Source organism: Uranotaenia lowii, chromosome 2 (genome assembly GCF_029784155.1).
Source record: "Uranotaenia lowii strain MFRU-FL chromosome 2, ASM2978415v1, whole genome shotgun sequence".
NCBI classification, from domain to species: domain Eukaryota; kingdom Metazoa; phylum Arthropoda; class Insecta; order Diptera; family Culicidae; genus Uranotaenia; species Uranotaenia lowii.
Window position 1 is genome coordinate 400,505,635 of NC_073692.1, and position 23,679 is coordinate 400,529,313.

Genomic DNA, 23,679 nt, shown 5'->3' on the forward strand with positions numbered 1-23,679 from the left:
AATTCATCCAAGAATACATCGACTTGGGCCACATGATCGAGATCAAGGAGAAGTCGAATCAGGTGGCATACTACATGTCCCATCATCCTGTTCAGAAACCTGACAGCACCACCACCAAGTTGAGGGTAGTCTTCGATGCTTCTTGTCGGACAACTTCGGGGGTTTCGCTTAACGAGGCAATTATGGTTGGCCCAGTAGTACAGGACGACCTGCTATCTATCGTTCTTCGGTTCCGGTTTCGAAAAATCGCAATTGTGGCAGATATTGCGAAAATGTAACCGCTTCAGCGCATCCTGTGGAGGTTCTCACCAGACGAACCTGTGAAGTCGTACCAGATGACAACGGTCACTTATGGAACTGCGTCAGCGCCATACTTGGCAACCAAATCCCTCCAACGTTTGGCCCAGGACGGTGAGAGCAGCTATCCAGCAGCAGCAGCAGCAGTGATCAAGAAGGATGTTAATGTCAATGATCTGATGACAGGAACTGATGATCCTGAAGAAGGTGCCCAGCTGGTATCAGCTGTCAATACTTTGACCAACTCTGCAGGATTCGTTCTTCGGAAATACTGTTCGAATAGTCCTGAAATATTGTCGAAAATCTCTCCAGAGCTGCGAGACGAAAGGACAACACTCGAGCTTGATTCGTCGACAGCGACAGTAAAGACGTTAGGATTACTCTGGGAACCATCATCGGACAGCTTCAAATTCGCAGTGCCAGTCTGTAATTCTGATGCTTGCGTCACGAAAAGATCCGTTTTAAAACATCGCTCGTGTTTTTGACCCTTTGGGATTAATTGGACCAGTAGTTGTTCAGGCAAAAATATTTTTGCAACAAATTTGGAAGCACAAGTCTGATTGGGATGATCCGCTTCCAGACGATATGAAGATTTTTTGGGAGGAGTACCGCCGCAATTTGATTGCTTTAGAATCGTTTTCTGTGCCCAGGTGGACGGGCTATTTAAACAACTTGACCAGTGTAGAGCTCCACGGTTTCTGCGACGCTTCAGAAGCCGCATATGGAGCATGTATCTACCTTCGCTGTACATCAGATAAAGGGTCAATCACAGTTCGGCTCGTCACAGCAAAATCTAAGGTAGCACCCTTAGAAGATTTGGCTCGCAAGAAGAAAAAGCAATCGATTCCCAGATTAGAACTATCATCTGCCCTTCTATTGGCCCACCTGTACGACAAGCTGAGGCAAAGTATTCCATTCACGATCTCTGCGTATTTCTGGACCGACTCCATGATTGTCAAGTACTGGCTCGCTTCACTTCCATCCAGATGGCAATCATTCGTGGGCAACAGAGTGTCGGAAATACAACACATCACCAAAGGCGGAATTTGGAATCACATCTCAGGGACAGAGAACCCGGCAGACATCATCTCCAGAGGCATGAGTCCGGCGCTGCTGCAATACCAGTCACTGTGGCTGGAGGGCCCCAGCTGGTTGAAATTCGAAAGATCCGCCTGGCCAACAATCGTTGAACACCCATCAGAAATCGACAACTCCATGCTCGAAGAAAAACCAGCAGCAGCTTTGCCAGTTCAAGCTCATCCACCAAGTTTTATATTCGAATTGCATTCCTCGTTGCCACGTCTTGTTCGAATTGTTGCTCTGCTGCAAAGATTCATTCACAACTCAAAGAAGCAGAATCGTGATACCAAACGCATCGGCCAAGTATCACTGGAAGAAGTTGACGAAGTTTTGCAAGCACTAGTTAAATTATCCCAACGTGAGACGTTTCCCGAGGAGCTGAAAGCTATGCGTACGAACCACGACATTAGAACATCATCCCCCCTTTCTTCGTTGAATCCTGTACTCGTGGATGGAACAATGCGCGTCGATGGCCGGCTGCGCCACGCTGCTATTTCGGAAGACAGGCGACATCCGTTTATTTTACACCCGAAACATCCTCTGACCAAAACCATCATGCGTCACTATCACCTGAAGAACTTTCATGCGGGACAACAGCTGTTAGTATCGACAGTTCGCGAGCGATTTTGGCCAATTCACATCGTCAGTTTGGCTCGCAAGGTGATATTTGAATGCGTGTCATGCTTCCGGAACAAACCCAAGGTGCAGAAACAACTGATGGCAGATCTCCCTCCAGAACGGGTGAATCCGGACTTTGTTTTCAACAAGGTCGGCGTTGATTTGGGAGGTCCCTTCTACATCAAATATTCAGTTCGGAAAACAGCTCCAATTAAATGCTTCATAGCCATTTACGTTTGCCTGGTGACCAAGGCGGTCCACATGGAAATTGTCGCTGATCTGTCCACCCAATCCTTTCTCGCATCATTCAAGCGGTTCACCGCTATTCGGAGCACTCCCAAGTTAGTAATGTGCGACAACGCCAAGAACTTCGTCGGCGCTGATCGCGAGCTTCGAGAGTTGAAGCAACTCTTCGTTGACCAACAATTCCAACGCACCATAATCACCGAAGCCGAGGTAGATGGCGTTGACTTCAAATTCATCCCTCCCCGTTCTCCCAACTTCGGAGGCCTATGGGAGGCGGCCGTCAAGTCATTTAAGCGGAATTTTCGTAGAACCATCGGCAACAATCCTCTTACGTACGATGAACTTCACACCGTAGTCCATCAAATCTCTGCCATCTTGAACTCTCGGCCTCTAACTCCACTTAGCAACGATCCCAACGACTACCAAGCGCTTACTCCGGGACATTTCCTAGTCGGCCGACCCATGACTGCATTCCCAGAGCCTGATCTTCAAGACCTTCCACTAAACAGACTGTCTCTGTGGCAAGAGAAGGAAATGTTCGTGCAGCGGATCTGGCAAATGTGGTCTACAGAATATCTGTCAAATCTACACAACCGTACTAAGTGGACGAAGAAGCGCAACAATATACACGTCGGAACGATGGTGCTGATTATGGAAGAAAATATGCCGAAACAAAGTTGGTGCCTAGGCCGTGTTATCAGCTGCATTCCAGGCCCAGACGGACACGTTCGAGTAGTGCTGGTGAAGACCAAGGATACCACCCTCAAACGGGGAATTTCGAAGATCTGCGTCCTATCAATACGGGACAACTTCGACGAATTACCATCGCAGGAGCACTCGTCAATTATTTGAAGAACTCTATAAATAATAACAAAGAGAATTGCTAGGACAAGTTTAATCGTACCTAATAATTACAAATTTTCAGGGATTTTTTCAAAGGTCAATGTTATTTATTTCTATCTTTAAAAGGAAATTTCGTTACCAAATTAGAATCAGAGTTTGTTGGAAACATTGAATTTTTTCAATTAACTTTTACTTCTTTGCAAACATTCATGCTTCCAAACATAGACATCATTTGCATCACATTTTTCCCTAAAGACGTAAATTTTTCAAGGTTTTTCTACGATACACAAACACATTTTCTCGTTTCCGTATAAAAATCTTTTTTTTTTATTTTGAAACCGCCGGCCGCTACTCATTTCATTAAATTCATTAAAAAGCCTTCTGGGGCTATGTATATCGCAGCAATAACTAGAAACCGAGAGATATTTTTATTTTTGTTGTTCAAATTGACTGATGAATATTTCGGTTTTCTGTACGTATTCTCAAAAAAAAAATCCAAATTTTAACTGTCCTCGAAGCCCTATTTTTTCCGGCAATTGGTGAGAAAATATTTTTAACAAAACATGTCGATCAAATTTGCTAAAATCCTGAGAATAACAAAAATTTTAATAGATTGCAAAGAAAATTTTACCAAAGAAGAATTTACGTTTTTTAATTTTTTTTTTTCAAACAATTTTAAACAGATTCTAAAATCTAATTTTTAGTGCAACTGAGCAAAGATTTCTAACGCTAGTTTAAAAAAATATCTTAACTTTAGTATTATGATTTGTAATCTACATACCAAGTGAAAAGACTGAATATGTCAACGTTTGGTATAACACCTGAGTTTGACAGATTTTTATAATCAAATACGAAATAACAGTGTGGGTTTTGTCAAGAACATTGATTTTTTTCGACAATTTTAATGCTGAGTTTAAATTCAATTACCAACTTAATTAGCGTTTTTGTTGAATTTTGATAAAATAAATATGTTTTAGAAAAAATATCTGCTGCGTTAATTCATCATACAATTTTATCTTTGCCAAAAAAAATGAAAAAAACCATCATCATGTGCTTAAAAGCGTTCAATAAAAATTAAGGAATTTTTATTTCCACCTAAAAAAACCTACAATTTTACGTTTTTGACAATGATATTGTATTTATCCCTTTGAAAAACACATTGAATGTTAACATTTCTGGAAAAAGTCACCAATCTGAATGATTGTGGGATAAATCCAAAAGAAAACACATGAAGTACGTATTAAAACAAAAATTCGAGTAAATAAATTAATTAAGAAACGTTTCGCGGGCCGCACAAAGGAGTCTCGAGGGCCGCATGCGGCCCGCGGGCCGCGTGTTGCTCATCCCTGCTTTAGATTGTTGGTTGCTGATTAGCGACTTGAAAACGTCGTCACCAACCGTATTAACCTCAGCTCCCGAATCCACTAAAAACGCCATTGTCACATCCGATAGAATCGGGTAGATTTTTTCCGTCTATACTGTTTTGAGGATCTATCTGAAAAATCACAAAACCCAACTTTTTCGCTTAACGTCACTTTCAAAACTGTCTCATACTATACACAGTCCTCGAGAGGGGCTTCGAGCGATTGCACGTAGTCTGCTGCGACCTCAAGTTGCTTCAGTCGTGCGATATTTAACCGAGGCGGGCGTCGGTCGGTTATCAACTGAATCATAGCAATCGAAAGATTTCTTTTAATTCAACCACGGTAAATGAAAAGTTCAGATACCGGTTTTTTGATAGCTACTTACTATCTCGCTCACTGAAGAAGATAGTAAGTTGCTATCGAAATATCGGTATCTGAACTTTTCATTTACCGTGGTTGAATTAAAAGGAATCTTTCGATTGCTTTGATTCAGTTGAATCATTTAACCAAGTAGGCTCACAATTTGGTCAAGGGAAACTCGTGTAAATCGGTGAAATCGTTTATTTAAAAAAATCAAATTAAATTTCTTTTTCAAGTTTATTTAGTATAAAATTCAGGAAAAATATTCAGTTAGGCTTCCGCTTTTCCCAATCCGAATTGCCGGGCCTTACGCTTAACCCTTGCCATCAGATTTTGTGCAGCCACCTTGTCCACCTTCTTCGCCGCAGAAAGTCAATTTGCCTTGAACTGCTACTCGTCCTTAGCAGTTTTTTAGTCTTCTTTAGGTTTCGCTTGACAATATCCCAGTATTTCTCAATTGGGTGGAGCTCTGGCGTGTTGGGAGGGTTCTTGTCCTTGGGAACAACCTGCACCTTATTGGCGGCGTACCACTCCATGGCCTTTTTACCGTAATGGCAAGATGCCAAATCCGGCCAAAACAGTACGGAACAACCGTGTTTCTTCAGGAAAGGCAGCAGACGTTTATTCAGACACTCTTTCACGTAAATTTCTTGGTTGACAGTCCCGGAAGCTATGGAAATGCTGCTTTTCAAGCCACAGGTGCAGATGGCTTGCCAAACCAAATATTTCTTCGCGACCTTTAACAGTTTCATGTGCTTGAAAATATCTGCTACCTTTCCCCTTCCTTTTGCCGTATAAAACTCCTGTCACGGAAGCTGCTTGTAGTCGGCTTTGACGTAGGTTTCGTCGTCCATTACCACGCAGTCAAACTTCGTCAGCATCGTCGTATACAGGGATCGCGCTTTGGCCATCGTATTTTGTTTATCATCGCGATTTGGAGTCACTACCTTCTTGTAAGTCGATAGTCCGGCTTGTTTTTTGGCCCGATGCACGGTTGTAGACGATAAACCCAGCTTCTAATTTGCGGCATCTCGGAGAGAGAGGTTAGGGTTTCGCTTGAAACTACCGGCAACTCTCTTTGTCGTCTCAGCGGCTTCCGGTTTTCGATTTCCCCCCGATCCAGACTTCCTGGCTGTCGACAAACGTTCCCCAAATACTTTAATTACATTTGTAACGGTTGATTTGGCAACTTTTAGCGATTTTCGCGATGCGCGAACAAAATTTTGATACGCTGCTCTTCTTCCTTGGACGGCATTTTGACAACTGAAGCGTGAATTCCAAAATCAAAATAGGAGCAACATTCTACACATACACACCTTTAAAATGAAGGGTGTTCAGGTTTTTAAATGCGAAATTGAAAGAAATACGTCAAATAGATATCGAGCAAATTTTGACCGTATCACCCTTTAGAGCGGTTATCAACATTTGTTTGGCTTGCTCTAGATCCTATCGCCTTCCCTGAATTCTGCTTATCTGGACGTAGCAACTGCTATCAAATTTGGTTGATTTAAGGGTTTAAGGCATTTCTTTTTAAGTCCGTTAATCGAAAACACCAAATCTTCGTGAATTAACCCTTGTTGATTGCACCCAGAAACAGTGTAGGTATCTCTTTATTCTGCTCATTGAATCCAGTGATATTTAAGACTTTGTGTAGGATTTTGATTTAACAGCTATTTGGTTGGCGTATGATTCACACCAGCAACTGTAAAATTTTATTGAATTTTTGAAGAGTAAGAGAAAGTAGAACCTACATATCTGTTAGTTCATAACTGCAATTTTTGCGATTTTACAATTATAGCTTTTGGTTTTCTGTTGTTATGGAACATCAAAACGTCAACATACGTGACTCTGGTTTACGAGAAATCGAATTTGAGCCTATTGTTACATCAGAGCCAACAACATCTAACGTCCAAATTAGAACCGGTGACCTAAAATTATAACTGTTATCTTATCCTAATTTGTTGTAGAAGCTGATTTTTCATTTGAGCGAAGCAAAGTACACCAATTTTGACCAAGTCACTGTTGAAGCTGGTTTCATATTGATTTTTTTAAATCCTTCAACAATTTACTGATATCAGTATGAATTTTTAAATCTCGGATGTACTTTACTTCTAAAAATGAAAATGTTTCACTAAGTTCAACCATTTTATGTTAAGTGACTCTAGCACCACTATTTCTTTTAAGGATGTGTGATTTGTGACATTTAGAGAAAAAAAAATCCCAAGGAAAACAGCCTTTAACGAAAATTTAACAGTCTCAACTAATGTGACAGCTACAATAGAATTAAAGTGCTCTTAACTGCAACAAGGTAACATATAAAAATCCGTGAACGGTGTGGCGTTACATGTTTAGATTGGAAAGGCGTTTTTTTTCTAATAAACAAAAAAAACACGGCTATGTTTTGGTATCGAAAGCCAGTTTCGCTTTTCCATTTGTAAGGCCTCTCTTATCAATGGATTGTTCGTTTACTGTCTACTAATTAGAACGTAAAGCTCGCGTATGCGCACACGGAACTGTGACTTTGTTGCATTCCGGCCAGGCCCGAATCTGGGCGGAAATTTATTGTACTCCTACTAAATAGCAATCTATTTGTTTACATATGTATGGTATAAGTGACTATCGTTTATCACACTTTGGGGGATGCCAGGCGAGAAGCGGTTTCTTTAACGCAGAATTTCATACATCTCTAGGTATCTAAGCTAGTGAATGGTTCATTGTATGTTCTTAAAATCAAAATTTCTATCCCGATTCCTTTCCGGATTGGCCCGAACCCGAACAGACACGAATACTGCTTACAGAATTTGTTCGCAAACTTAAAAGATCGTTAAGTTCATTTTATAACATCTCAAATAATTGACAGTTGTCTGTTTCGTTTTCAATAAGAAATTTGAGCTAACTAAACATCGAAATAACTTTTTAGCAAACATGTTAATGATAGAACTTGCCGATTACATCTTATTCTAAAGCTGTAAATGAAATATACACCGTTTTCTGTCTTTTCCGTCATTCGTGTCTTATCGGATTACCCGCTCCGCTAACTTTCCTACATTCCTGACTAAAACCTCACCCGAGAGACGTTGCCGGCGTCATCGTTGGGAGCTTGTTGATTAGCAGGTTGATTCCACCGCTGTTGATACAGTTGATCGGTAGTCCGCCGGGATCAATCGATGTCATCGAAGGAAGGGGACGGACACCGTTTCTCGACGGCGAAACAGTTGCTGATTCCGACCAGACCTGTCACTCCTCGCGTTCCGGTGCTTTGGAAGTACAGCAGCTGGTAGCGTGTCCCGAGCGGAAGGCTAACGTTTTCCGAGAAGGTAAGCTCGACGGGCCGGGTGGATCGGAGCTGATGCTGCTGGGTTTCGTTTAGCTGGTGCTGCTTGTCTTTGTACGATTCAGTGTACTCGTAGGCTAGGTATTCGCTCAAGCTGCTGAAATCCTCCTGCGTATGAGAAAATTGTTAGAAGTTTGTTTCAACAAACATTCGATTTTCAAAAGAAAAAAGGAGTCCCCAGGCCTGATTACCATTTTGTGAAAAAAAAAAGATCTGGATAATTCTGCAGTAAATCGTTGACCTCATATGGTCTGTTCGAAAATCTTTAGTTTATTGCGGTAGGTTTTTCTCATATTTTTCAATCGAAGCAACCCCATTTTTTCACCCAGTTCGGGGGACAACATTAGCCTAGCTGTTTTAATCTTTTCACAACTTTTCTTTGAAATCGTGAGATTCAACGAGACCAAATAACCATGTGAGTATATTTTCAAAAATATCACTTCGAGGCCTATAAAGTGAAATACAAAATCAAAATAACGAGAGGAAAAACAAATCCGCAATCAAACCTCTCTGAAAGACCCTTTCCTCAAGTCTGAAGCACTGATTTCGGTGGCCAGCCCTGCTATGAACATCAGGCCATACGTTGAATACCACCAAATATCAATTTAATGAAATTCACTCAATTGAAAAAACTATTTTTCTGGCAAATGGTGGATAATGTGCAACACGAGTTCCCATAGTGGTCATATCACCTCTTATTCACAACTCCTATCTCAAACTCCCCGTGGTGCCGGCTGAGATGCGAGTAACATTGGCTGAGATCGGGTACCCAACCCCGGTGGATGCTTTGGTCGCATGAAGACTGAGAAGGTGACCGCACGCGTCTGTTCCCCAGGCCAGGGGCGGCTCAAACAGCGTCTGTCTCGCAGCAAGCGGCTGAATTCATGAAATGCGACTCTCGCCAGCTAAGTCCAAGATGGTAGCCCCATCGCGGGATAAGGACCTTAGGCAAACAACCTATTATCTCGATTTATTAAATTGTTACGGAATCCAAAAGAACTTTGGCGCCGACTTTTAGCATAGAAACACGGACACGAATTGGAACTTGGAACGTTTTAACCCTTGCTCAACAAGGCAAGCTGTCTCAACTTGCTAGAGAAGCTAGCAGCCTCAAGCTAAAAACTCTGGGACTGAATGAAGTTCGTTGGCCTAACACTGGAGAACACAAGACACAGTCCGAGCACGTCCTGCTTTATTCTGGCATACGAGGAGAACGCCTGTTAAGCCCGCAGGCCTATGTGGCCTTCATTAGATGGGAACCGATAAACGAAAGAATCATCGTAGCCAGATTTAGAACACGGACTAGAAACCTTACAATTTTCCAGTGTTATATAAAAACTGATGTTGCCGATTGGCAGGAGAAAGAATAGTTTTACAGTCAACTGAACAGCGTGGTTGAGAAAATTCCAAAAGGTGACTCTCAAATCCACTAAGGTGACTACAACGCAAAAATTGGCTCCGATAATCATGACCTTGAGCGCATCATGAGGCGGCATGGCCTAGGACAGATGAGCGAAAACGGAGAGCTGTTGGTAGAATTTTGTGGCAACAACAACATAAGGTCGCTTGTGTATCCCGAGATGACCGAACAGAAAATCAAATTGACCACATCTGCATTAGCCGAAACTGGAGAAGGAGCCTTCTTGATGTCCGCAACAAACGAAGCATAGATATTCCATCTGATCATCATCTCGTCCTTGGCGAGATACGACTAAGAGTTGTGCGTGTCCAACGGCGCGAGGAGAAAGTCGGGTTTCGATACGACGTCCGCCAGTTGGAGAATCTAGAAGTGAAAAGGGCATACGTTGAAAAGCTTGAATCCCGAGCCTCGGAATTGCCGACAAACGGAACAGTCGAAGATCAGTAATGTGGAATCAAGAATGCCTTTATCAGGACGAGCCATGGTATTCTCGGTAAAGTTTGTGGAAGAAGAAGTGAATGGATGTCGGATGAAACTTGGAGGATGGTCGATGATCGGAGAAAGGCGAAAGTCGGAATTGAGCAGGCATGTACCGGGTCAGCCAAAGCAGCCGCCCGCTTACGATATGCGGAGCTGAAAAAGGCAGTTAAACGAGCTTGTAGACGAGAAAAAGAGCCTGGACAAATTCCCTAGCCGAAGAGGGAGAAAGAGCCGCCGCCAATGGAGATATCCGATAACTTTATGACATTTCTCGCCACCTTAGTGTTAGGACTAATGCTAGAATGACGCTAAAAGACCGAGCAGGTCATGTTATTGACCGATCGAAAAGATCAGCTCAAAAGATGAACTGAGCAATTCGAACAACTCTTCCGAGTCACGAATAGCGATGGCCAACATAACTCGCAGCTCGAAGGGCCAACAGTAAGTCGCATAAATGGCGTCAACTCTGAAGCACTCTCGCTGGCTGAAATAAAAGCAGCAATCAAAAACATGAAATCCAACAAAGCACCTGGGATCGATTGCATCCCTGCTGAAATGCTGCAAGCCTGCCCTGTCAGCACCAATATTGCACCGTCTTTTCGTTGACATCTTACATTCCCGGCCGACCGGATGCAGGGTATCCTCGTAAAGGTCCCGAAGAAAGGAGGCATGACAGAGTGCGGTAACTGGCGAGACATAACGTAGATCTGTACAACCCTCGAAGTACTCTGCAAAAGGATCCTGAACAGGATTTTCAATCGATCGATCTCGGAAGGTACTTTTCCTACTCCTTGGAAAATCGGATCAATCTCACCGATCCATAAATCAGGAAATCCTCATCGTGTGGAGAATCCAAGGCCAATATCGATTCTTTGCTGCTAGAAGTCCTCATATACGAGAGAATCTATTCAGCAGCCACTCCAATACTCACCGATGTCCAGCACGGGTTTATCAAGAAACGATCAACCTTGACAAACCTTATGATCAATGCCAGCGATTTGCATTCTGCAACAGGTAAAAAACTGCAAGTGGACTCAATTTACGTACATTTTGCCAAGGCCTTCGACAAAGTACCTCACAGAATCGTAAGAGAAAAACTTGATCGATATGGATTTCCCGAGTGGGCAACTAATGGCTGTACTCGTATCTGCTGAACCGTCAAGGCTATATAAAAATTCGTGGGACTCACTCCTCATTGTTCGACATGCCGTCTGATGTTCCGCAGGGTAGTCATCTTGGACCGCGAGGACGACGATCGATTATTAGTATGGTGCGGATTACACGATATGGAAATTAACGCCAAAAAATGTAAGTGCATAAGCTTTTTTAGGACCAGAGCCTCTGTTGTTTACGACTACGGTTTGAGTGCCATCTCTCCTGAAAAAGTAACCTTTATTAAAGACCTCGGAATAACGTTTGACCAAAAGCTCTCATTTGTTCAACACACCGCGACCATTGCAGCCAAAGCCTTCGCTTTGCTCGGCTTCCTGCGGCGGAATACACTCAGGAGGAATACACTTGAGGACCCGTATGCTCTGAAAACAGTTTTCTGCTTATTGGTTCGCAGTGTTCTGGAATACGCGGTACCAGTCTGGGCACCCTACCACTCTTTCCACAGCGAAAGGCTCGAAAGGATTCAAGATCCCGTACGGTTACCACCCTATTCTGAAAGGTGTGCCTTGCTATCAATAGCGTCTTTGAGCTAAAGAAGAACTTTTCTACAGCGCACCTTTGTCTACTATATCTTCACTGATGCCGTTGACTGCCCGCAATTGCTCCAGAGATTGAACATATACGTTCCAGCACGCTGACTGCGTAATCAAACCGTGTTTTGGCTGCCAAGAAGCAGGACAGTGTTCGGACAGAATCACCCCTTCTTTCGATGTTGTGAAGTTTTCAATGCTGTTTCTCACTTGTTTGACTATCATGTTACTAAATCTAAGTTTAAATGTTCAATCCGTGACGTCACCTAACTTAATTGCTATGTAATTTAATTATAAGCTAATCTTAAGCAATCAGTCTGTAGGACAATAGTCAAAGACTTCAGAAAAAAATAACGCTACCCTCCGACGGCAACAAGCTTGACTCAGATCCGGACGATCATGTCTGGAATCTGGACCGAATCACAACGCTACGAATAATACTGGAACAAATCAACAAATTCCAAGACTCGCCCCTGCTGGTGTTCGTTGATTTCAAAATAGCATTCGTCCGATTGAACCATGAAAACAACTAGGCTGCTCTTAGACAAGGATGTATTTTATCACCCCTGATTTTTCTCATCGGAATGGATGAGATTTTGACTGGATCGATTGACTGTAGATCGAACCGAGGATTGCCGTGGAATCGTTTGACTATGGAGCAGCTTAACGACTTTGACCTGACAGACGATACTGTTTTGCTCGTTCAAAGACAAAAAGACATGCAGAGCAAACTCAACTACCTTACCGAAAGCTCCAAGGCAGCAGGTCTGAAAATCAATGTCGGAAGACCAAGTCGATGGAAATCAACACAGTAAATCCTTCATATTTCGTGGTAGCTGGGAAAGAAGTTGAGAAAGTATCTTGATATCCAGATAACGCCCGATGGTGGTAACAACAAATACATCGGAACCTGTCCCGTTGGGAGTCTCCGGAACATCTTGCGGTCACGCCAGATCTCTCTACGAATGAAAATCCGAATCTTCAACTCAAATGTCAAATCGGTGTTGTCGAACGGGTGTAAAACTTGGTTTACATATGCGGTGACGAGGCGAAAACTGCAAGTACAGGGCCAGGCAATTGATGTGCTTCATTTTAATAAACATATGAATTGATCAAAACAACAACTTTGTATTTCAAATTCATTCAATTTCTCTTGAAAACAGATTACTTTTTCAAAATTCACTGGTAAAGTTCGACTTGTTCGCCCTTGAGGTTAACCACTCGCCGCAGACGATCCAGGAAAGCATCGTATGAGGCCCGCAGGTGTTCTTGTGGTATTTTATCCCAGGCTGCCACACGAGGTGTCGCTTCAGGACCTGCACACCTTCATGTTTCTTAGAGCAGACTTCGGCCTCCAACATATGGTTCAGGTCTGGCGAACTCGCCGGCCACCAGGAGCTCGAAATGAACCCTGGAAAACGTTGCGCAATCCATAGTTGGGTTTTCTTCGCTTTGTGAGCCGGCGCCGAGTCTTGTTGGAAAATCCAATCCCTGGAGCCAAAATATCGACGTGCCCACGGTTCGACGACATTCAGTGGAACTAGTTCCCGATGTGTATTTTGGTTGATCTTTACTCCTTCAGGGACTAAAACCAGCAGAGTCCGGCAATCACGGGTTATTCCGGCCCAAACCATCACCGATGCTGGTTTCTGTTGCCGGGTGGCCGTCAGCAAGTCGTCACGGCTTCGTGATTTGTCTGGCAACCAAACGATGAAGAATTTCTCGTCGGTAAACACGATATTCTTCAACCTTCCTTCCGCGGCCCTCTTTAGCAGCGCCTTCGTTCTTTTTACCCGTTCTTGTTGCTGCTTCACCGTAAGGTCTTGAACCTTTTGGATCTTGTAGGGCTTGGTCTGAAGTTTATCTTTCAGGATCCGAGGGAGACTTCGATCAGATATGTTGAGATCCTCTGCCATTTTATTGGCACTACGACGAGGATTTCTCTTAAGGCGCTTCTTGACGATCTTCGCCATGGCAGGTGTCACCACAGTAGGTCGGCGTCCCTCATCATACCGTTTTTTGGCACTTCCGGTCTCCAGGTATCTTTTAAATGTACGGTATACAAAACTTCTGCACACACTTATATCGGACATCTCACGAACTATGTATGTCCTTCTGCCGTTTGCCAACTAGGACAACGCTACGTTTCTGTTCGAGATCCATTTTTCCGGATAACACCTGATTACAAAAGTAACACTTACATCCAATGATAGCTAAGACTTAATGTAAACAAAGCGACGAGGGGTCGTTCAATACTGTTTCGTGTGAAACGAAACAATTACTGTTGAAGTAATGTAGCAGTTCAATTGCCGGACCCTGTATTTGTGCATGGCTGCCTGCGGAGTGTCATCCGCCCTTGGTGGCCTGGCAACTAGATCTCAAACGAGGAACTACATCGCCGGTGTCATCAAAGGGCGCAAGAAATCGTGATTCGGGAACGTAAGTGGAGATGGATTGGGCACACGTTGCGAAGAGATGAGAACGAGATTTGCAGAGAGGCGCTTGAATGGTATCCAGAAGGACATCGAGAGAGGCAGACCCAGAAACTCGTGGCGGCGAAGCCTAGCCGTAGAAATCCGAACTGTCGACGAGAATCTTGACAGGGACAGTAGAGGTCTTTTACCAAGGCAGGTGTCCTATGTAAATTAAATACGATTAAAATTCTGTCGAAGAGTATCCATGAAAAACAATTTTTTTTTCTTAATTTTGATAAGTATTTTTTACATTTTGACAAAATTTGCCCGGATTTTTCCCGGATTTTTTGTCGACAATTTTGAAATCAAATAGCCGGATTTTGCCAGGCTTTTGTATTAAATTGCCGGATTTTGCCGGAAAAAAATCTGGTAACCTTATCGTCATAGCTTGAAATGCGTGGATAAAATCATTAAGTTTATAAGTTTTGCCCTAGTGACCACCACAAAAACCTTTATTCAACTTACCCGATAGATCCCGATCCAGTCGGCGGGTCCCTCCTCGAAGCCGGCCGGTATGGTGTACTGGATGGTGTTCGGCTCTCCGACCAGCCACAGCTCGATCGGCTTGAACACGATCGTCCGCTCGGTTGTGTCCTCGTATACCTGTGTGTCGCCACCCGAAGTAACGCCGCCACCATCGCCATCGCAAAAATCGGTAACGAGATCATCGAACGGGGTCAATTTTTGGGCCAGTTCCGTACCGTTGGCAATCGCCAGCCGGTAGCTGTTGAACCGTTCGTAGTGATTGGTGCGGAACCGTTCACCACTGTACTGGGGCTTGCGGATCACCTGGTGTCATCCCATCATCCCATCATCCCATCGTCAGAATTCAGAAGAGTGTTGTGTGTTGGGTTGGAGGTTTAGTGCGTGGATGCAATTTACCCCAAAATTGTTACGTGGTGCGTTTGGTGAGTGCATACATTCGTTGGCCACGCACCGGAAGGTTAGTATTATGCACATATAAATTTTTAAATTAAACATAAAAAAGGAAATTTAAAACTACATATATTCTAGAACACTACAACTAAAGGGTAGGAAATGAAAATATATTACAAATGAAAAAGTTAGAACTAATGATAAATTTTAAAATGAACCAAAGACCCAACACGATTCGAGGAGAAAAACTAAGCAACAAACGGAAATGAAGTTAAGCTAGAAGAAAAAACTCACACGCCCCCTTATGTCCCTAGGAGATGTTTTCGGCAACGATGTACGTTTTTTGGTTCGGTTTTTAATCGCGTAGGTGCGATAGAAATCAGTATTTGCCCCAAAACGACACTAACCGTGGAAGGAAACGATAATAATAATTGAAACCAGGTGTATTATCAGTTATCAGTAGCAGAAGCCGAAGCAATAAATTATGTATTAACCCGATTACAGAACGTTTGAGTATTTCTTACAGATTGAAACCTATTAATAGATATTATGTTTATTGATGAATAACCCAGATAAAGTTAACTCAGGCTCAGATTTAGAGGAAGGTGGAAATGTGGCCAAATCCAAACAATAACTACAAACAGTGAATTAAGTGAATAAAGTTGGCTACCACTAAGTACATGGATTCACTTCTGGACAGCATACTCTTCCAACATCGTTCGATGTAATATCAATTATAATGCGTTGGCAAATATTGGGTCAAGAAAATTCAAAATCCATTTTAAACCTAAATGAAAAGGATTCAGTGTCCTGATTCTAACATCAATAATAAACATATTAACATTGGCAGAATATTTATAATTTCTTCGCCCACAAAGCTTTTAAAATAACATAGTAAAGGGAAATAAATTTTCTAAAGCTTTTTTATGACATTTCCCCCAGTTTTAGCCAATCCTTTCAAAAATCCACACGTATGAGGCTAAATTCAACTGTAACGCCGAAATTTTGAATCTTCAAAAAAAAAAATTCTAACAATATACTTATGTGATTTAAAATCTAGAACTTTCAAAATTCGCGACGTCAAGCGAACGTGTGTTCAGAATTATCTGCATTTGGAAAATTCAAAAATCACATATTATGTCACCTGTGATTCTTCATAATTGTTTGTTCTATTGAATAAAGAATGAAATTTGTGTGCTTCTGGCAAATCTTGGCAGCAGGCATCACACTCGAAATTTGAAATGTTTTCTAAGATTAAAGGGTTTAATTTTTTTTTTCAACAAACAATTTAACTATAAAAAGTGCATCGGGGGTAAAGGACAGTTTAGCTATTGATTACAAACAGTTAACCCGTGATGAAGTCTTCAAATAGACTTTAAGAATTGAAATTATACATTCTTATTGCTGATTCAAGTTTGAATAGCTGTCAAAATTTTATTGGTAATTCTCCATTTTTAATTTTTTGAATTTTTAATTTGAATTTTAAGTACCTATTCACTGTTTTATTCTTTATGCCATGAGTAAGCTTCCGGAATCCAGGTAAATGCGGACATTGGGTTTCTAAATTTTAAACTTATAACCGGGCAAATCCACCCAAAAACTAGGTATTTGCCATAAAAAAAGGAAGAGAAAAGTTGAACAATAAACCCTTGAAAAATAATTTTTAACCAAGCCACATTAGCGGCGTTCAAATCTTTTTTCAAAATTCCAAAAACATGTTTTCAAATTCATTTATCTCAAAAAGTTGAGAATTTGATATTTCGTAAAAATTATTAATGATCCGAGAGGAAACTAGGCTTTTTTTCCTCAATATCCAGGCAAACGGGCCGGACCAGGAATTTCCCAATTTTTCTTTGAACATTTGGGCAAGTCCGGTTAAAACCGGGCAAACTAGAATGCTTATAAGGTATATTTTCAGTTTATGTATCGTTTTAAAATCAAATGAATAGAGTAGAATTGAGGTGGCTTTTCCAATATGTTTAAGTTGTTACGCGTAAAAGTTGTAAAATATTTTTCTAAATGGTAGATTAATTCAAATACGATCTTGGACATTTGAACTGATCATTTTTCAAAGAGGGAAAAAATTGATTGAAAGTGCTCAAAATATAAAATAAAATATATATGTTTTAAGAAATGTTATTCTTTGCATTAACGGTCAGCGATAAATTAAATCTTTATCTCTATGCTGATGCTTTATAACAGAGAAAAAAATAAAATAAGGTCCTTCTTGCTTGTTCCTACATCGGATGCAATCTTGGTAGTTTTTCTGCTGGATCTATGAAAATCCGTGTTTTATCAGACTTCTGTAGGCACTTAAAGACTGAATATGATGTTAAAGTTTTCAAATATCTAAAACCTTTTTCTTTTTAATGACAAATTTCGTATAAATGATTGAAAACAGCCGCAAATAAGCAAATTTAAGTCACAAAGGAGGTAATTAAAGATTCTCAAAAGTAAATTTTTGCTTCGATTTCCAGCAAAAAAAAGTTGCTGGATACGTTCAGCAATACAAAATTTTGCTGAAAACCAGCAATCGGTTTTGTAATTGCTGATTTTTTCAGCATTCGGTCTCGTTCTTGTCATTTTTGCTTAAAATCAGCAAAATGGTTTTCAAATTGCTGGACTTTCCAGCAATTGGTTTAGTTTGCTGGAAAATCCGCAATCGAGCTGTCAATATGAAGTCTGTAAGATTTCGCATGCTGAAGCAAGGTGAGACTCTTTTTCACGCATTTTTGTAAGATTTGTCCAACTATTTTTATTTTCCTCTATATTTTAGCAACCAGACATCAAGTAAGTTAAGTTTTTATTTGACAGGTATTCCATGAAAGATACTAATCAAAACTCTTTTTTAAGGTGGCGGATGATGAACATTTTGGCACAAAGCTGCCATCCCAAAACCGGTGTTGGAATGTAGAAAGAAAAATATCTGAAAATAAATACATTCCTTTAGTGAAAAATGGGAAAGAATAATTCTTTTTCATTTCTTGTTATATGCACAGCACAGCCAGTATTCAATATTTGATTTTGAATTGAAATATGAATTTTAAACCAAATACAGTCGGTTGTTTTGAAACAAATAGCAGGTTTCCAGCAATCTGGATCGCTGGAAACCAGCATTAATGTTTGCTGTTTCTTTTTGTTGGAAGTCTGCGGGACAAAAACCTGCAAAATTTGGTTGGTTTCCTGCAAGAAAAATTTTGCTGTGTATGTTCAATCATGTGTTTTATTTACTTTTTAAACCTCGTTTGAATGTAATTTTTCAAGAAATTTCAGTTAAATGTACAATTCATTCCTATACTCTATGAAAGGGACCGGAATAAATAGTTTTAAATAAAAAACAATTTTCCGTCAATCATGTTCGCTTTTGGGTCTTGTAAATGAGATTCTGTTGTTTGAAAAATTCTCATGACGATGAGGCTCAGTCAGTCTAATCAAACCCGCCCGAATTTTCGTTAAAAAGTTAACTAAAGGTGTATTAAATTCTTACATAAATCAGAAGACAAGCCCAAAAACTCATGCTACGTTATGCATTTATTGAAAGGTCATTTATTAAAGGTACTTCTTTTTTCTCGGAACCGTTTCATTATTTTTGATGGTTCAGCGATTCAAGAATTTCCTTTAAAGTAAACTATAGCAGTAAAGCTATTCAACGGAAAAATCTCATGTTTCTACAAACTATTTCTCGGTTACAACTTTTGAGTTGCTCGAAGTTTCGAGTTAATTTTTTCTGAACATAGTTAATGTTAATGTTAATTTCACAATTTAGGCGCTTGGGATCAGAAAGGTGCAAGTGCCTAAATGATAGTTTCGAGAAAACGCGCTTCAAAATTGTGAAGGTGCTTGATTTTTCATATATTTTTTCTAATTCGAGCAGTTTTATTTCAACCAAAAAATTGTTTAAAAATATTATAAAAAATCTGAGTTTTTCACCAGATGTAAATTGAAACATGAAAAATCGTTAAGTATACTTAGCTCAAAAATTGATGATTTTGGCACTTGCACCCCTCTGATCCTGAGGACTTCAATTGTTCATTTATCCTCGATCATTAGAGGCACTGAAGTAATTTTAACTTTTTCCCTCATTTCCCGAATGAGTGGCTACCTGTATCGGATTCGGCGTCAGAAGCGGCTTAATGTACAAAAACTAATCATGCTCTTTTTGCCCCTAGTCTGCAAGTTCAAGTAAAAACGTGTTTTGACATTAACAAATGAGAAAACCGAAACTTGAATGAAGGCGAAACTTGAGGATTTGTACATCATGTTGCAGGGTTACACCTGATGATACATCTATCTTAAAAGTTTATTTCCTTATGCTCGAAAATTATAATATTTTCATCACTTTGAAAATACAAAGTTTTTCAAATATATGTCGGTGTACTTGAAGAGGGGGGGGGGGGGGAGATCTGGAAGCACTGCCTAGTATAGGGTGTGATTTTCCATGAGTGGAAGAAGTAGTTGATTTTATAGTGATAGAGTTAATTTTTATTCTGTTTCATTTGTTAAGTCGATATGTTTAGTGTTTGGACCAATGTTAATCAAGGTGGTATAATGAATAGCGCGATGGATCAATCGAATTTTCAATTTTTAATTCAAGTGCACTGATTGCTTCGTTTTATTTTTGGTGGTGTGATGACGCCAACATGGCTGTTGAAGAGCTTTAACGAAAGTGCGATGTCATTTTTCGGAAGGAGATAGCGCTGTAATCGTGTTAAGATTGGTTTTAAAAGATAGATGGCGCAGTGTTTGCTTTTTCAGAAAAAGCTTCGTGTTTGTATATTGTGACCGCTGTAAATATTTAATGTACAACATCAGAACAAGATAAGTATATGTTGCTTTTAATTTCTAGTCTAAACAACACTTTTTTGGCATGTTTCTCTGTTTTCAAAAGAAACTTTTTTGGACGTGTTTTCTTTTGGTTTTAAGCGCGCGATAAAAGTGTTTTGTACGTGTATGATGATATCAATATTAATTATTTCAAATGCGGTTATTTTTTTTTCTCTTCCGGTAATGGATAACTTTTCCGTCAGTCGGGTCGGTTCGTTGTGTGTGTTTTAGCGTCGATGATCGGTTAATTCGGTTGTCGGTGTTTATAAATAAAGTGTCTTAATGCTGCAAGAGAGCAACAATGGAGATTTTCTCCTCCGTTCGGTTGCTTGGGAAAAGAGTAGGTACATCAGATAAGCGAGGCGCGATCGGAGGCGTTTTTTTTCTTTCTTTTTTTTCTCTAAGAATTTTAAGCTTCGGAGGCTTATTCATCCCGAGCTTTATTTTTTTCTCTTTCTCTCCCCGTTTGCATAATGCGTTACGTTTTTTCTCATTAGGATATTCTTGCTTTTCTCGTTTTAAACGCGCGATAATCTTCAAAGTTGCACTGGTGCTTAATGCATTCTATGTGTATGACAATGCCACATTAGGACGTATTTGTTCTAAATAAAAACGCGATGTACTCGATAGTGTGCGACGCGACGATCATTAAATATTTAACTTTGCTTTGATCACATCCCTTCCCAAAGGGAATCCAGATCCTATTTACCCTCCCCACTAACAAACCACCCTTCCTGTGACGACCGTGGAGATTTAGAGGTGTATTCGGTCTCTAGTAGCAACGGAAGTCGAACTAATAATCCTTCCCTTTCCCCGATGAACCGTAAGGACGTGGCCGGCGCCGTTATTGACCATATAAGATAAAGAACCTTCGAAACGTGTACACAGAAAATGGTAAGCTAATCCCAAGCCCCATTTATTTGGATCTATGTACAATTTTGATGGTTCTTGTCAATCACGGAGTAGCAACTACTGAAATGTACGGTTTATCTAAGCTCAAGCTCAAGCTCAAGTATATGTCGGTGTACTTGAAGAGGAGATAACTTTTTCGTCTGGAGATGAATCTCTATGACCTAGAGAAGTGTTTTGCATTATAAATGAGGCCCTCAGGATCAGAGGGGTGCAAGTGCCAAAATCATCAACTTTGAGTTAAATATATCTAACAATTCTTCATGTTTCAATGTACATCTGGTGAAAAACGGAGATTTTTTATAATATTTTTAAACATTGTTCGGATTTGAAAAATCGAGCCTCTTCACAACTTTGAAGCGCGTTTTCTCGAAACTATCATTTAGGCACTTGCACCCCTTTGATCCCAAGCCCTTCAAATTATTTTTGGAAATGCGTACTTTCGTAAAAAAGAGGAAAGTTCATTTTGCCTCGGATGCTCGTTATGTCCTTAACTCCTCTATAGCACGATTTTATAATATTTAAAAAAAAATGTTTATTATTTGCACAGTGAACTTAAGAGCCACAGATTTACATCCAAAGGGCCGATTTCCGACCTATGCCCTAGTGTTAAATTCGACTCTGAGTTAATTTAATTTAAGACTACTAGTCACGCGTTATTAATGGTTATAAAAGCTACATATATTTTGTATAAAACACATATAAGCTTCGTTCTTGAAAAAAGTTTCTAAAATTACTACAAACATACTACGTTACGCAACATAAAAACCACAACCCAACCGGAAGCAGATGTTCGTTTTTTGTTTGTATGAGAGCTACGAAAACACCATTCAAGAAGCCAATAAAGCCTAAATCGGCGTACTGACCATCCATTTCGGAGTCACTCAACAAAAACCACCACCCGCAGTGCAGCAAAAAAGGAAAATGTCATTTCCTCTTTTCGAAAACAGTGTGATAGCACAAATTTTGTCCTTATCAATCGTACGATTTCAATCAAGGTCTCCTGCTCTGCTCCCCTCACGACTGGGGATGAGGGGATTCCATTTGCATTATTATTGGGACACGATCGATGAGCGAGGAAGAGGCGAATACGGAAGGGAGCAGAGCTTTTACGATGATGCAGTACAGTGGTGAACCATTTCCGCTTCCGCCAATCGAAAAAGAATGTAACTGGGTACATATATGTGGGAAAAGGTTGAGACTCGTGATTGGGTAGATGGGGGCGAAACAAGCAGCACGAAAATATTCAAAACTCATCACACATTTGACATAAGTGTTATTATTTAGCGAAAGTTTTCAATGATTTAAATTCAGTGTCGTAGAAACCGCTTGTTAGGCCCCGTTCCCTATAAAATATGAGATTGGAAACCAATTCGAAAGTCATAATGTATGTGGATTCCTGATTGCATGTGACATCATGGGATAATATTTTCTGTTGGAATTCTTATGAGACACATTTGATGATTTCGATATGATCAATAGAGAAAGCAGCCATACCTTAATAGTGAACTCGCTCGAGACCGGCTTGTGGTCGCTTATACTGTAAGTTGGATGGCTTTTGTAGGATGTCTGTTCAACAGTCAGCTTAACGTTCCGGTAGGGATTCTCCTTGACGGCGTACAATATTCGATCCGTCCACGCCGGTCGGCGTCTAAAAAAATTACAATTTAGAAATTATATCTTAACATTCATTTCAATAAAATAACACCACATACTTCATATCGTATTCATTGGTGCCGGGCTCGAATTTGAACGTCGGCGGGAATTGGGGTAGCCGCTCGTTGAGTTTCTGGAAAGCTCGGCCCTCCCGTCGTACCAGCAACAGTTGGTCCCGCTCAATGAGCTTCTTCAGTTCGTCTCGGTTCACCATGGCCCGGATTTCTTCGGCCGACGTCGTCGCCTCGCCCGTCAACCGGAAGTTGAGATCTCCGAACCAGAATACGTAGCTGGGAAAAAGAATGGTTTTGATTTAGAAATATTCTATATTGAGTCAAATAAAGCTCGTTAAAAATTGCCAAAATTTTCTTTAGAGAACACCTCAAAAATTGCTTTCTGATATGAAACCATTTAGGATTATAGGGGATATTTTAATTTTTTTTTTAATGGTTTTCGATCTCACGACAAAACCTCATGAACAATATTCCTTCAACTCACTCAGTCTCCGGCAACCGTTCTCAAACTTCTCGGGCATCCTACATACGCCAGATCACGTTCCACGTGGTCCAACCACCTCGCCCGTTGCGCTCCTGCTCGTCTTGTTACTAACGAATTCACAGCTAACATAGCGAAGCTGTTTTACAGGACAGTCGTTCGGTATTCCCACAACATGTTCTGCCCAGCGTATTCGTCCAGCCTTCACCACCTTCTGGATACTGGGTTCGCCGTAGAGTCGCGCGAGCTCGTGGTTCATCCTTCGCCTCCACACTCCGTTCTCCTGCATGCCGCCAAAAATGGTTCTTAAAATTTGTCTCTCGAATACTTCGAGTGTTTGCTGGTCCTCCACGAACAATATCCATGTCCTGTGCCCTTAGAGAACAACCGGTCTGAAGAGCTTCATGTACAGATTATACTTCGTGCGAGGGTTAAATCTTCTCGACTGCAATTGCTTGTCGAGTTTTAGTAGGCACGACTTCCGCTGATAATTCGCTGCCGGATCTCACGGCTGGTGTCACTGTCCGCGGTAACCAGTGAGCTGAGATAGACAAAGTCTTCGACTATACCCTGCTCGTCGCCGTCGATCGTGATCTTGTTATTACTGGACAAACTGGCTCGGTCGGTCTCGGAATCGCCGGCTATCATTTACTTCGTCTTGGACGTATTAATCATCAACCTTATCCTTCCTGCTTCGCGT

The 23,679-nt window shown here is 40.9% G+C and overlaps 2 protein-coding genes across 10 annotated transcripts in view; one reads left to right on the plus strand and one right to left on the minus strand.

Moving 5' to 3' along the window:
• Positions 1 to 32: 32 nt before the first annotated feature.
• LOC129743333 (uncharacterized) lies at positions 33 to 3,093 on the plus strand. The gene is made up of 3 exons (XM_055735316.1): positions 33 to 185; positions 288 to 723; positions 878 to 3,093. The coding sequence occupies exons 1-3, from the start codon at positions 33 to 35 to the stop codon at positions 3,091 to 3,093; spliced, it is 2,805 nt and encodes a 934-aa protein (XP_055591291.1).
• A 3,274-nt stretch (positions 3,094 to 6,367) lies between these two features.
• The window catches only part of LOC129744370 (phosphatidylinositol 4,5-bisphosphate 5-phosphatase A), a 62,488-nt gene continuing 45,176 nt past the window's right edge, over positions 6,368 to 23,679 (minus strand). For 7 of the 9 annotated variants that reach the window (XM_055736863.1, XM_055736861.1, XM_055736858.1 and 4 more), the window contains 5 exons: positions 22,544 to 22,774; positions 22,326 to 22,479; positions 15,390 to 15,497; positions 14,685 to 15,008; positions 6,368 to 8,250 (listed from right to left, as the gene is read on the minus strand). In XM_055736863.1, coding sequence (XP_055592838.1) covers positions 7,969 to 8,250; positions 14,685 to 15,008; positions 15,390 to 15,497; positions 22,326 to 22,479; positions 22,544 to 22,774 — 1,099 coding nt within the window. In that variant the 3' untranslated portion in view covers positions 6,368 to 7,968. The remainder of the gene's footprint in view (positions 8,251 to 14,684; positions 15,009 to 15,389; positions 15,498 to 22,325; positions 22,480 to 22,543; positions 22,775 to 23,679) is intronic. The other 2 variants (XM_055736864.1, XM_055736865.1) reach the window with 2 other exon arrangements.